Source organism: Myotis brandtii, unplaced genomic scaffold, assembly GCF_000412655.1.
Source record: "Myotis brandtii unplaced genomic scaffold, ASM41265v1 scaffold621, whole genome shotgun sequence".
Classification (NCBI taxonomy): Eukaryota; Metazoa; Chordata; class Mammalia; order Chiroptera; family Vespertilionidae; genus Myotis; species Myotis brandtii.
In genome coordinates, this window is record NW_005370372.1 from 2,332,473 (window position 1) to 2,347,582 (window position 15,110).

The 15,110-nt window shown below is 33.7% G+C and overlaps 1 protein-coding gene across 1 annotated transcript in view; it reads left to right on the forward strand.

Moving 5' to 3' along the window:
• The window catches only part of PCLO (piccolo presynaptic cytomatrix protein), a gene marked incomplete at its 5' end in the record, with an annotated part of 285,887 nt that overhangs the window by 212,774 nt on the left and 58,003 nt on the right, over positions 1–15,110 (forward strand). Inside the window, 6 exons of the mRNA XM_014528177.1 lie at positions 262–476; positions 2,064–2,114; positions 5,889–6,013; positions 8,449–8,475; positions 13,265–13,358; positions 14,045–14,116. Coding sequence (XP_014383663.1) covers positions 262–476; positions 2,064–2,114; positions 5,889–6,013; positions 8,449–8,475; positions 13,265–13,358; positions 14,045–14,116 — 584 coding nt within the window. The remainder of the gene's footprint in view (positions 1–261; positions 477–2,063; positions 2,115–5,888; positions 6,014–8,448; positions 8,476–13,264; positions 13,359–14,044; positions 14,117–15,110) is intronic.

Genomic DNA, 15,110 nt, shown 5'->3' on the forward strand with positions numbered 1-15,110 from the left:
AAAACATTTTCTGAAGATGGAATAGGAAGCTCAATTTCCCTCTGTAACTCAGAATTCTTTTACTCTTATGTGATCCTTCTAGACTTCTTAGAAATAGATACATAAAGGTACAATTATTTATGTATTTTTTATTTATTTTTTAAAATGTAGGTGGTTGTATAAGTAATATTTTGACTTTGTAATCTAGAATTCAAATCAGTTCCATGGTGTTAAGTACCTGTGAAATCCAGGAACCTATAAAGCCATTTTATTTTGTTGTAGTGGATAAAGCAAAGTCCCCAGGGGTTGATCCTAAGCAATTGGCTGCAGAGCTCCAGAAGGTTTCGCTACAGCAGTCACCACTGGTTATGTCCTCTGTTGTGGAAAAAGGATCTCACGCTCATTCAGGCCCTACATCAGCAGGATCCAGTTCTGTCCCAAGCCCCGGGCAACCAGGGTCCCCCTCGGTGAGCAAAAAGAAACACAGCAGCAGCAAGGTGAGAAGTGCGCCATGTGACCTTTGAGTTACTTTCTAGTTCCTCCTTATTTAGACTAGCAGATGGGAAAAACAATATCATTTTCTAAGATGTTCTTATGTTTTCTCATTTCCTGATTATCTACTGGAGCAAAAATAACCCAAACAAACCAGTTTTCCATTTCTGCATTCTTATGCGTTCTCTGTCATATCCCGAACAACTAAAAATGACCCGTAAGTTTATTCTCTATGTTGAATCTAGTTAGGTTTGTGTGCTCTTGTCAAATAAGCTATGACTGTTTAAAAAAAAAATAGGTTACCAATAATCACACTTTCCTTTTTCTTTTGTCTCACTTTTGACTTTTTATCTCAGTTATTCCCCAACTTTCCTAATTGAAATGCAAGGGTATCTGGTTTTAGAAAGCTCGTGTCTTTAATTGAGGTGTAGTTTCAGGAACTTGTGTGGTCCTTCTTTTTCTAGATTCAGTTTTCTTTCCTTGAATTTTAATAGTAAAATAATTTTAAGTAAATATAATTGTTCACTAACTGACATTTTATCCTTTGTAACCAGAGCTTAGTTTCGGTGCTAGTAAATGACTGTTCGTATAAACGAGTTGAACGAATAAAGGATACATGGCGTAGAAAATTTAACACATATTCCATAACTTTGCCAATGATTATATTAGGTTTTTTTTCTGTAAATATTTCACAGAACAAGACCTGGAATATTGCTCTCATTTCTAGGATAAAAATTTAAAGCAAAAGGTGACAGAACAAGTATATACACCTAAATATTAAGGATCTTTCCTTTTCCAGTTAATTATTAAAACAAGGCCAATATATAACATGTAGGGAGACTAGGGCCTTCTTTGTAGAGTGGTAAGCTGGCCTCCATTTTGGGAAATGTCTCCCTAAATTGATGCCACATTCCACATTGCCTGAAATTCTGTAAGATCTGGGGTCAGGTTTATCATCTCTCATTTTCTACAAATATTTCAAGGAAATGTAACAAATCAGCAGTCAGTCATTTTTTCAGCAGTGTGAATCAGTTTACTAGATCATATTCCTGTTTTTAAGGCTCAACTAATATAGGGACTTATTAAGGAAATAAGAACTTAAATAGAATGGGATGGAATTATAATCGAGTGTGAGATCTTAGAAAGTGATTGCCTGGTACCTCAGTCTAGAAGAGAACAGGAATACCCAACAAAGGAGTATAAGCATGGATTTTCATAACTTCTGTCTCCTAGGCAGCTGGTGTATAAAAAAAATTATTCCTCTATAGATCTTTAAATCCTATGAATATTTAAATAGAGTACATTGAACCAAAGCGTTCATTTCCTTAAGTAATTGAAAATACATTACTGCAGGTATAAAATTATAGCTTCAAAACAGGCTTAATAAAATGAAAAGCAGATTCATGTGGCTATAAAATTAAACATGTATTGAGAAGTATAAGCAGACAGCATAATCTGAAGCAGACAAATGGGTGAAATATATTTTCCAGGCAGTGTGCTCTGGCCAAATAGAAATTAATTTCAGGAGGAAGTTGAAACAGTAAATTCTATGAAGGGTTTATCTATTATAATGTATGTTTTTAATATTGCAGCCTACTGATGCAACAAAGGTTGTCTCTCATCCAATTACGGGGGAAATTCAGGTATGAACATTTTTTTTTAAATCATCATTTTGCAATCTTTTCTGATTATTTCCACCCCCTGGTCTGTTGAAGTTGTAAACACTGTTAGAACCTTTTCTGTTTTATAACATATAGATCTATAAAGGGAAAAACTACAACTGCAAAGAATAGTATTTTAATACAAATATATGTTTTATGAAATCTAATTATATCTATGGAATTAGATGCCTTGAAACATGCCTGAAACCTTAGTAGTATTAATACATTTTACGTCTCAGTTACTTTATATTTCTTAAATGTATTTCCAACATGACAGATTCTCCTAGACTTTAAAGTTTCTTCTTCAAGAGTTTCATGAGTTGAATGCTGTCCTCATTTCTTCCTCTGGTTAACAATTGTTAAAAAATTGCTAAACAATTCTTATAGAGCTGTGTCTTTCTTACTGGGCAGGGGGTGGGGGGAAGGGTTCTGGACTAATTGGAAATTGTTTAAGTCATTTTAGTGGATTTTGACCAGGAAAATAGGGGGGGAAAAAGTAGTGTTAATCACTCTTTTTAGTTCTATGTGTGTTTCTGTATTAGTGTAATACATTGTAACATGTCTTTCCTACTGTGAGTCATAGTAAAAGTGGTAGAAAATTGTGATTTAGATGATACCAAAATGTAATTTCAAGTAGATAAGAAATGTCCCATAGAAAAAATTAACACAATATAAAATAATAACTTTGAAGATAGTAAGTTCCCGATAAAGGAATGAGAACAGTGAGTCTTAGTGCAACTCCAACACGTTCTGGAGGAAATGTGCATGAAAGACTTCACGAAGGATAACAGAGATTTGACCTGATTTGAGGATAAGCAGGGAGAGAGGGGAGTGTGTTCCTGGAAGAAGAGAAGGTACGAGGAAAGGCTCTGCTGCCAGAGAGGCATGAAATGAAGAGGTCGGCTTTGCTGCCGTGAAAGGTTCCTGTAGAGATAAGTTAAGACTAAATTTGAAAGAACCTTCAATGTGAGCTGAGGGGGAGTGAGCCACTAAATAATAGGGTGATCAGTAAACATTTCGGAGTAAGGAAAAGACTAATTAAAAGGTCATACAGCAGTGGCCAACAGAAAATATTATAAAGGGGCCGACATACAAAGTAATAAATTAAGTGATTGTCTAGGCACTCACTGATTAAAACAAACGTGAAGTGTGACTGCGGAAATAGAGAAATAAGTGCTGAAGGTGGACACCTTTCTAAGAAGAACCCAGCAGGATGAAGCCTGATTACGTATGTTCTCTAAGTCTGGTGACTCACAGCTGTTTCCCACTCCTAGGCCAGGCCCTGATCCTTCATTTCAGACAGAAAAAAAGAAAAGAAAAAAAAAGCTAGCTTTTCTGATTCACAGTTTCTTTCTCTCTCTCTCCCATTTTTTAAAATTTATTTTTATTTTTTATAATGTTTTTCTTTATTGATTAAGGTATTACATATGTGTCCTTATTGCCCCATTCCCCCCCACCATCCCCTCACTCATGCCCTCATCCCCCACTTTTTTTCTTTAATACTTCTTGCTCCTGGACCAATATTTTTTGTGGTTTTTGTTTTTGTTGTTGTTGTTTGTTCTTATGTGTTTTTTTTTCCTTTCCCTTGAGCAGTAGTGTTTAATTCTATAGTAGAAATTTACACTAAAAACATTCCTTCATAACTCTTGGGATATTTTTCCCTTTCTTTTTTTAAATCCACTTATAACATTGGCTTCATCTTTTTTTTTCTTTTAGCAAAACCTTATTCTAAGTAACACCTTACGTAGACACCCAAACAATGACTGCCAGCGCTTGAGTAGCTCTGGTAAGGATTACAGGGGACAGGCATCTCCTTCTCTCCTGGAAGTAACCTGTGAGCAACTCTAAGAGTTCTCTAAGGCCCTGCAGAGTAAACTTTGAAAAGCACTATCTTAAAGAAGCCTGCAAGTTTTCATTTCAACAATAAATGGTTTTGGGGGGAAAAAACACAACAAGAAATAGTTTGGGTGCTTTATCAGTTAAAAATAAACTTTAAGGCTGGCAGAGAAAGGAGAAAATAGGAAAGAACTTCTTAAAAATTTGGAAGCTGTTCTCTCAGTGAAATTAATTTCAGAGTAATTGTATATTTCAGTATCCGTTGTAGCACACAGTTACTGCAGTTCTAAACTTCCCAGTGTTCCTCTTCCTTCACAGTATTTTGTTTCATGATGCTCAGATTCTGGGCTTTTCTGTATAGAGAAAACTTATCAAAGATTCCTTTTTTGGCACAAAACATGATAACCAGATCAAAATTATGCTAGAAAAATTAACAAGTATTTTAATTATGGAATTTTAGATAAAGTTTGGCTCATCTGAATTATCTCATTTTCAATGTAACTATTACATATCTTTTTTGTATGAGTATAAAATTTGTTAGTATTTTTATTTATGGATTTTCTGCTTTGAAATACAAATGTTTTGCTTTTTGTTAATTGTTAAGAACATCAAACAGAGTTAAGTCTTATTCTGTGGGGCGCCGGTACAGTGTTTTGGCCAGGTTCAAGCCTCCCACTAATGAAAGGACAGGGTCCTCTCATTGCCACGTGCAAAGTCCCAGCTGGAAGGGCAGGGCCCTTCCAGCACAATTATAGCCAAAGGCTGTGGTTTAAGCTTGAACCTATGGTCCAAACACATAGACCCACGTGCCTTGTGCTAGAGTTCAGGTGCATGTAGTTGAGTAGGGTTGGAACTCATAGGAATGCTGTAAACAACGTGATCACGCCCCTACTTTGCCTCATAGCATCTGCTATAAAATAAAGACATGGCTTGTGGGCGCTGTCGTTGTCTCCTCATCAGGGAGGCAGCGTCTCACGGAGACCCAGCTATTATTCTCTTGTGTGTCTTTCCTTAATCCTTTCAACCCCCCTCTCCCCCCGCTCAGGATCACCCTTGGCTGAGCTGGCATGGCACATAAGGCGCCCTGGGGCTGAGTATGCCACGGCCGTGCCAGCTCCCCACATTATTCTAATACCAAAAGACCCTTTCAATTTCGAAGGAGTAAAATGGGTTATTTCACTTATTTTGAATCATGCAGGCTTCTCAAATATTTATTAGAAATATAAATCTTTTACTATACAGTGACAATTTTGCAACAGCTATTAAGCATCTATGAGGCAATGCCTCTTCTTTCCTCTTCAGCTTCTAAAATTGAAGAGCAAGATTTCATTATGTTAGCCTCTCACTCTACTAGAAAAACAGCAGAGGAGAAAGAAAAACTTCAGGTTTAACATCACATAATGTAATATAGGAAGAGGTAAATTTTACACCTTCTGAAATATTCCTGCATTTCAGTAGTGATAGCTTTATGTTTAAATAAGGATTCCTCCCACTGCTAATTATTTGGTGAAATGCAAATTACATTTTCTAGTAAGTGTATCAACTAGTTAATTTAATTTCAGAATTCCAATTGTATATATGAACGTTCAACATTTAAAAGTAGATATTTGATATTTCATTTAAAAATGCAACTAGAATTCACGGTATGATTGTCCTTCTAAATGAATTTTAAACAGGCCAGGACTTTCACCTCAGAAAAAAATGAATAGCACTTTTGCTAGTAATTAACATGTGCCTGGGAACTCCCAATTAAATTAGACATTTACTGGTCTGTTCAGTTTCAAATAAAATGGAAATGAGGATTGATGCATCTTATGAGAACAAAAAGAAATACTCATAAAATATTGACTGGTAATGCAATTATGTTTTTTAAAACAAAACAAAAATAATATTCACCAAATATGTTTCTGTCTCTTTAAGCTTCAAATCAACTATGATCTTGGCAATCTCATAATACACATTCTCCAAGCAAGAAACTTAGTCCCTCGAGACAACAATGGTTATTCTGACCCCTTTGTTAAAGTGTATCTTCTTCCAGGGCGAGGGTAAGTAAAGAAACAATTTCTTCTCTAAGTAATGCATCCCCTGATTTAAAAAATAATGATATAATGTCTTCTAGTCTCTAATTTCAAAGAGTTTAATATCATTTCCTTAGTTTTACCCAGATGAAATATTTATTAATAAGTAGCAGATGAGGTGGAATTAAAATGTATAATTAAGCCTTAAAGGGTTCTAGGAGAGCCATTGGTCATAATAAAGCCTGCCTCAGAGAGAGAGCACATCAGTGATTAGATTCTGGAAACCACTCTTGCTATGACCAGTCAGATTGACTGTGAAATCATTAAAGGAAATTATTTGTGGGAGATTTAAAAATGACCTTACATTCCCACATTTATTTACGAAACCAATGTTCAAGGACACATAACTTAGTACTTTATTTCATAGGACATGTGTGTTATTTAATATGTTAAATGTTCATTAAATGACTTGTTGATGCATCCTTATTCATATGCATATTTCAAATCAGTGTTTTTAAAATACTAATAAATTTTTAAAAAGAGTCAGTTGAAATGTCTAGTTTGATAAATAAATGAAAATTATCTCTGAATCTGTTGTGTGATATATAAACTGTTCATATAAAGCAAACTCTCTATGGAGATATTTAATTTTCACATAATAAATACAAATTGCTATGTTCTAACATATAAATCAATACTCAAGGATGTTTTCAAAACAGTGATTTGTACCCAGCAAATTGTCATACCTTATGTGAACAATTTGTATTAACAAAATTAGCATAATGGAAACATAAGTGATCAACAAAAATTTTGGATTGGTAACTTGAAAATTCTGGTTTTATTTTTGTTCATTTTGTTTATCTTTTAGTTTAATTTGAGAAGTGACATTCAAATATTACTTTTTCTTGGAAATTTTCTATTTCCTAGCCAGTCCTGTTTCATTTTGCCCACATATACGCCCTCCATACAGATTATTTTAAAGTAGATGTCAACTATATAACTTTTTTTCTGCAAATATTTCAGTATATGTTTCTAAAAGGTAACTCATTTCAAAAATAATCATAATACCACATATAACCATAATAATTTTTTAAAATGTATAATGCCTTAATTTCCCCAATTGCCTCATGATATTTTCCTAGTTGGTTTGATGACCTAATTGATATTTATAGAACATTTTACACATCAATAGCAGAATACATATTCTTTTCAAGTGCACATCGAACATTCACCAAGATAAACTATGTTCTGGACTATAAAACAAATCAACAATTTAAAAGCATTGAAATCATACAAAAGCATGTTTATGACTGTATTTGGTTTGTTTGAACAGGATCCAAATTAGAGTTATGCCTTGCATCTGAATCTGCTATGTGTTAATTATATCACCACAGGCAGATCACCAATTCTTTGAGATTTAGTTTGCTTATTGATATTGAGAGAGCCAAGGTAGGCAGAGCCATAATTTTTCATTTGTCAGGGGAATCAAATTAGATAACATTCAAAAAATAATTTGAAAAATGCCAGGTGCTCTAACAAATTCAGTATACAGCCTTTAATTTTATCCTACCTAATAATTTTATTTAGAAACATATTGCTGGTATAAATTAAATAGTTTTAATTTATTGACTTAATTTATAAGATCACTAACTAGCCACATAGTGCAAGAAAAGGGTTTTTTTATTTTATGTTAATTCATTTATATCTTTATGTATTAGTTATAACTGTAATTTGACTAAATGTTTTAAACATGGGTATAACAACAAACTGATAACTTTATTCTGTTTTTGATTTGGGTCATTAGACCTTCAGTGTTATTTAATCACAATATAATGGGATAAGAAGAAATCACTGCCACTGGTATATCTCTATTTAACATTTGCTAATGAATTAAAATAAAACACTGTCTTTTAGTTTCTATCTTTAATAACATCCTGGAGTATCATCTTTCAAACAATATTAGAGTACCTTTCTTTTATGTATTACAGGACTATGTTTCAGTTAGACTATTACACACTTGAATAAGCAGAAAGGACAGGCAGGTAACATAAATATGTCAGTCCATTCTGGGGTAGCAGGGTAAGGTGGGAACTATAGTGAAATGAAGAGTGAGATTCCCACCTAAAACCATCCTCATGCAGTTTGTCAAACAAAGCATTCCTGCTTGGTGGGATTTGGCCCAAAGGCGGCTAATATGCGACTCCTATTCAATTCCTAGTCCTTTATTAAACTACTCCTAATTATTACAGTGGCTGAGGCCACGGGGTTCTATTGCAATTGTGAGGTATTATTTTCACTTTAGTTAAAAGATTATTTTCTGCCTCATGTCATTTGTAGGTTGTGGTATAGCTCCCTAATTATTATTCTCATGTTTTCTTCCTTACTTCTGTTCCTAACTTTTTTCTTTCTGTCTTTCCTACTTCCTGTTGTATCCTTCACTTCTGCTCTTGGAATCAATGCAGTCAAGTCATGGTTGTCCAGAATGCAAGGTAGAGTTGGCTCTCTTTCAGTGTTAAGCTATGCTGTACTGTCTAGAGTTTTTATTTTATTTTTGCCTTTTCCTGTACATGCACCTACAGTTCAACTTGGGCTGTAATTTTTATTTTCTACATGTTGGTGTCTGTGAATTAGACAAATAGCAAATTGTCCCAACCAAAACATTGCTAAATAGTTTTAGCAGATGTATGCAATAGAACATAGAAAACTAGAAAATATTTAAAACATAAAAGAGTATGAATAAGGAAATATCACCGTGAAATTAGGCATATCGCAAGTTTTGTTTGTTTTTAATATATTTTTAATTTCAGAGACAAAGGGAGAAGGAGAGAGAACTAGAAACATCAATGATGAGAGAGAATCATTGATCAGCTGCCTCCTGCATGCCCCGTACTGGGGATTGAGCCCACAACCCGGGCATGTGCTTTGACCAGGAATTGAACTGTGGCCTCCTGGTTCAGAGCTACATGGCTGTGCACAGAAGTTTTTATTCATAATGCTTACACTAAAATTCATGTAGCCTCCCATGTGATAATCATGCCTTAAGTTCACCTAGGTCTTCTGTTACAAACTTTAAAAATCTAGTCATTTTTAAAAGGAATTAACTGATCTGGATGTCTAGTACTAGATGTATAGCTCATCTTAAAGACAATACTTGTCTGGTCTTTATCCTTCACTTAAACCTTGATATGGAAACATTTCCATGCCCCGATACCTTCTGCATGACAAAATGATTGCTGTGCAATATAGGATGCCATAACTGCCTGTTCTAGAGCATTAGCAACAACATATGAGCATCTTTTGTTTGCCAATAGTCGGAAACTGTTGCATCATCACATTGTCAGCTAAGGCTATCTCTCGAAACATAGCCAAAAGTTTCCATTGGCACATCTCATTGCATTATAAATTAAATGTGTTATTCAGTTAGGGAAGAGAATCATGTACCATCTGTAGCAATAAGGTGATGAGAATTTTAATCCCACCAGAATATTAATGGTACAGGATTTGTTTTGTCAGTGACATTAAAATTTGACATTTTTACTAATCCTGACAAGCTGTGCCCAAAAGAGGCTGTTTCTGATTTTTAAAGGCATAAATATTTAAGTATTTTAAAGAATAAGATTATTCACCAAGTCTTTCTACTGCCCAGAAACTTTTTGTTTCCTTGCAGCTACATAATTGTGGCAAATAGTAAAATATGATACTGTGAGAGGTTGCTTTTTAGGACTGGCTCTGTCATCTCAGGATTCCATCCAGATCTCAGACTGACATGCAAAATTACTTATTTCCAAGAGATGGTGTGATTTTAGAACAGACATTATCAGTCACTTTATTCAGAACCTTGCTGTCTTTTATCGAGAGAAACTGGGGGGACATTGTCAGAATGACAGTGCCTTAGAAGAAAACATGTTTTGTGAGTGTAAATACTGATTGAAATAGTCTAGGCTGTGTTGATTACAATGTAGAAGATCTAGAAATCACTTTCTTATCCTATATTTCATCTGGAGGTCAGTTTTCCCATCGTCTCTGAGAGCTGGCAATGAGAGAAGGAATTACAATGGCCAGGTAATGACACTGACGTTAGGCTGAGGAGGCCAGTGAGTAAAGCCTTGAAAACATTGCATTTGGATTTCAGCCCTGCCAAGTACAAGTTGTGAGGTTTTTCTAAAACGATTCCTTTCCTGCTCCAAAGGACTTACAACAGCCCCCTCCGGGCCTCTTGTGAAAACACCTGGAGCAATATCCCAAAAGTGATCATGGGTGGCCCTTAATAAGCTCTCAATAAATGGCAGCTGTTGTTATGTAGCCATTGGTCAGTTATCTCTGGGAGAAAAAGATCAGAATGCTTAGGCTACTGAATTATTTCAAATTATTTTAGGATACTATATAGAAAATCAGACATCTTTCTTTTCTTCAATTTCAATAATAAAATGAAGTCCTGGCTGGTGTTGCTAAGTGGTTAGAGCATTGGCGGTGCACTGCGGGGTGATGGGTTGGATTCCTGGTCAAGGGCATGTACCTGGGATGCAGTTTTGATCTCCGGTACTGGTCAGTGAGCGTGAGGGAGGCAATCAATAGATGTGTCCCCCTTAAACCTATGTTTCTCTCTCTCTCTCTCTCTCTCCCTACCTCCCCACCTGTCTCTCTAAAAATAGCAATGGAAAAAATATATATCCTAGGGTGAGGATTAATAAATAATAATAAAAAATGTAATACATTTGTCATTTCACTGGTCCAGTTTTTTTGTCTTCTTTCATTTTCTCTTTCCACCCTCTGCTCAATATACTGGTAAGCTCAGAAAGCCCAAATGTCAGCCAAGATGAGGTCAAAGAAAGACAAAGAAAGAGCCTGAAGAGCCCATGAACTCAGTACTTGTCCCTGTATAATTGAGAAATAGAAATAAGGCTATGTGAGAGATCTCATCCTGGTTTTCTTTCATTACACTTTTGGACAAAGTACGTAAGTTTTCCCATTAATGAGAGTTTGCTATAACTGAAGCTGATTTTAGCTATCATGATACCTGTAAACCTAGTTCCTGGCTGGACTTTCTCTAAACATCCTTGTTAGCATGAGCGATTTCCTACACGTCCCATGTAGAGCAGACCCAGGTGTTTTATATATTTACAATTTGAAGGCCAAAAATTATTTCACTGCAATGAATTGTGAAAGAAAAAAAAGTACAAGAATGCTTTAGGGCAGCCGTGGGCAAACTACGGCCCGCGGGCCGGATCCGGCCCGTTTGAAATGAATAAAACTAAAAAAAAAAAAGACCGTACCCTTTTATGTAATGATGTTTACTTTGAATTTATATTAGTTCACACAAACACTCCATCCATGCTTTTGTTCCGGCCCTCCGGTCCAGTTTAAGAACCCATTGTGGCCCTCGAGTCAAAAAGTTTGCCCACCCCTGCTTTAGGGGGTGCATCCAATACATATTTAGCACAGACTGCTCCAGGTACTGTGCTAGGTTCTGGGGTTAGAGTTGACAACACAGACACTGTCTTGGACCTCAGGAAGCACAGAGGAAAATAAAGGGATGGCCCATAAACACACTATTGCACAGAAAAATAGCTTATAAAATGGGATGTACTCTGTATATCTTCCAAATTGAAAGAAGAGTAATTTTGGAAAAATTATATACATTTATTGAAAATATACTTTTGCATTAAAGGAATATATATATATTTTCAATAAAGAAAAACCAAATAATTTTTAAAATGATGAACTTAAATTTTAGTTAATTTTATAAAAGGTAAATACAAAGAAACCATCATATTCCATTCTTCATTATCAGTAATTTAAAATTAAAAAGAGAAACTCAGAGAACTGTTTTCAGCTGGATTAAGGTAGAATGATTATGTTTTAAATATATTTTTCTGTCTATCTTAAAAGCATATCTTGTGACTGGCCAATAATAAAAAAACAAGAAAAAATGAAATTAGTTAAAACTTCACAAGAATGAAGGTTTAGTGTTTTTTTTTATAAACACCATGTCCCATATTGATAAATTGACTTTTTATTTTCACTCCTTATTAGAAAACTTCTCTGATTATTAGATATAGCTAATTGTCCTAATATAATATCATTATGAAATCTTCCCGTGAGGGAATTTAGTGTGTTTACTAAACATGGAAGAAAAAAGAAATTGAGCTCTACTATTTTCTCAACCTGAATTTTGCTCACATTTAATCCCCCTGTTTATCTGGCCATCTTCAACTTGTAATTGTGTAATGTGCCAACACAGCCCATTGGGATCATGCTCAAGATGGTCAGGACATGATAATTATTTTAAAAAAACACCCAAGTGTTACTAAAGGAATAGTTTTGTCTGGCCATCTCTGCATGTCAGGAAATGCAAGTGCAAAAAGACTGCAAAGGAATTCATTGGCATTTACACAGGACAGCCAGGGATGATGGAGGGGGCTCAGAAATGAGGTGTGTTTTCCTCCATTAATCATAAAGGCCACGAATACATTGATTCTGGAGAGAATTGGAGAACCAACTCATTATTAAGATTAAGATACTCTATTAAAATGAACATCTAAATTTTTTCCCAAACAATTTTAGTTATTTGAGTGTATCTGGGAAAAAGTAAATATTTATAGTAATTATCTTTAATTCCACAACACTCTTAGTATATACCATTCAGAAATTCCCTAAGCAACTCTAAAATTTACCTAACTTTTTAATATTTTATATGTACATGCATGTATTTAAGTCATATTATCTACATGAAATATATATTTAAATAGGAAATATGTATATTTAAATTGACTTTAAAAACTTTAAATTATAGATAAAGCAGACAAACTAGACCAGTGATGGCGAACCTTTTGAGCTCAGTGTGTCAGCATTTTGAAAAACCCTAACTTAACTCTAGTGCCGTGTCACATATAGAAATTTTTTGATATTTTCAACCATAGTAAAACAAAGATTTATATTTTTGATATTTATTTTATATATTTAAATGCCATTTAACAAAGAAACTTCAACTAAAAAATTGAGTTCGCGTGTCATCTCTGACACGCGTGTCATAGGTTCGCCATCACTGAACTAGACACTACTCTAGGGCAAATAAACCTAAATGCAACCAACATATTTTTACATATTCATTGTGCATTTACCTTAAAATAAGGTTTAAGACATGAGTATGATGAGATGATTGCATAGTGATTCAAAACAAAATATCATCTTAACATATCTGCATGCCCCTCAGGTTGACTATGAAGTCATCAGTTAAGGTGAATAATCAAGGTAACTCTTTCTTTTCTTCCAATTCAGTGCTGAGTACAAGAGAAGGACTAAGTATGTTCAGAAAAGTCTTAATCCTGAGTGGAATCAAACAGTAATTTATAAAAGTATCTCCATGGAACAGGTATGCAATGATGATGTTCTATGTGACAGATTTAGTATAATATGTGAATAGTAATGACAAAATTATTGAAATACTAGAATCTAAATTTCAGAGAGAAAGACTACATATAGAACAGGAAGAAGATATCCATATGCAATAACTTACAAATGAGTTGTATTCTGAAATGAGGTTTATTATTTGCCCTCGGGAAGATTTCTAAATTGACTATGAAGGTGAAGCTGGATATAAATTGTAATATGGGTTTTTGAATTTAAAATAAATTAAATTCACCTGCAGAAATAAGAAGCACTATTGTGCTTTTTGGAAATTTACTGAAAATCAAAAAACTCTGATTCAAATACTTTGTCTAAATAACCTAGACAGTTTTGAAACCTATATCCCATGTATTTAAAGCATATTTATAGATTTTAAATTCTACTTTTAAAGATGAGGGGTAGATTAACAGGATATTAATAAAATTTACAAAATAGTGAGGTCTCATGATATCATACTAGGTTGGAGTACAAAGTCATTGATATTTTACATAATATTTAGTATAAGCCCACATAATTTTAAATAATATTTCAGGTATTTTTATGTAAATGAAAAGATTTTTAAGGAAGTGAAAATAAATGAGTCTATAATATGAGTGTAATGAAAATTTATGATGAGAAATGATGTGAATGACATTTTGATTTGAATTGTAGCTCAAGAAGAAAACACTGGAGGTGACAGTCTGGGATTATGATAGATTTTCTTCTAATGACTTTCTTGGTGAGGTGAGCCTTTGCTTTGCTTTTCCTTATTTGCTTTTGTTATAAACTACCAATTAGTGCTTTATGCAAAGCATGTAATCTAAGTTTATAAGATAAATACTTCTGGATAAAGTCCTTTGGTAGATAGAATTTATTTTCTAGTTACTCTTAAAGATGGATAGCAACTCAAGAAATGGTTTTTACTTTGCCACTTGATGTATTTAATAATTAATTTGCAAGATGAAATTATTTTTTTACTCATTTGCTTTATTGCACAAAGTACACATAACAGTCGAAGAATAACCATACAAATACCACCATGAATATTATTATTTAAACATTAAATATGAAAAAAAAACATTAAATATGGGTTTAAGAATTTTTGCAGTTCATTTTGTCCTTAGGATATATTCCACTAGGGATGGATGTAGAGTCATATTGCTGTGTTTCAAAATTTCATGGAATAATCTCTCTCTGTGTGGTTATTCTATCAACTGAGTACAGAGTTAGGCTCATTTATTTTAAATTGCCTTTGATTTTTAAGGGATTACTTTTTCCAAATTTTGTTTTGAATTTATTGGAGTGACATTGATTAATAAAATTATATGTCAATTGTTTTGATAAAAAGATATATGATCATGCTTTGAATTCAAATGATTATGTTAAAGATTTGAGATAAATTTATTATTATAAAATGACTAGAATTTTTAAAATGCATTTTCAATTTACTTAATTGCTATTCCTCACTGCATGTATGAATGATGTGACATTTTACATTCTTATTTCTTGCAAGTATCCAGAGAAAAATCTTTCAAAATATTTTAAGAAGCAAACTAGAAGAGAAAACAATAAAAACAGCCTTATATAAATTCTTTAGGAATCTAACCTAAACATAAAATCTGGTAGCATAAGTCAGATCCTGTGATTTTTTAAATCATATTTCAAAAATATATATTTTTTGTAGTGATCTTTGCTTAAAGCAGAAGTTATAAATTATTGTTTAAAAAATCATCTCCAA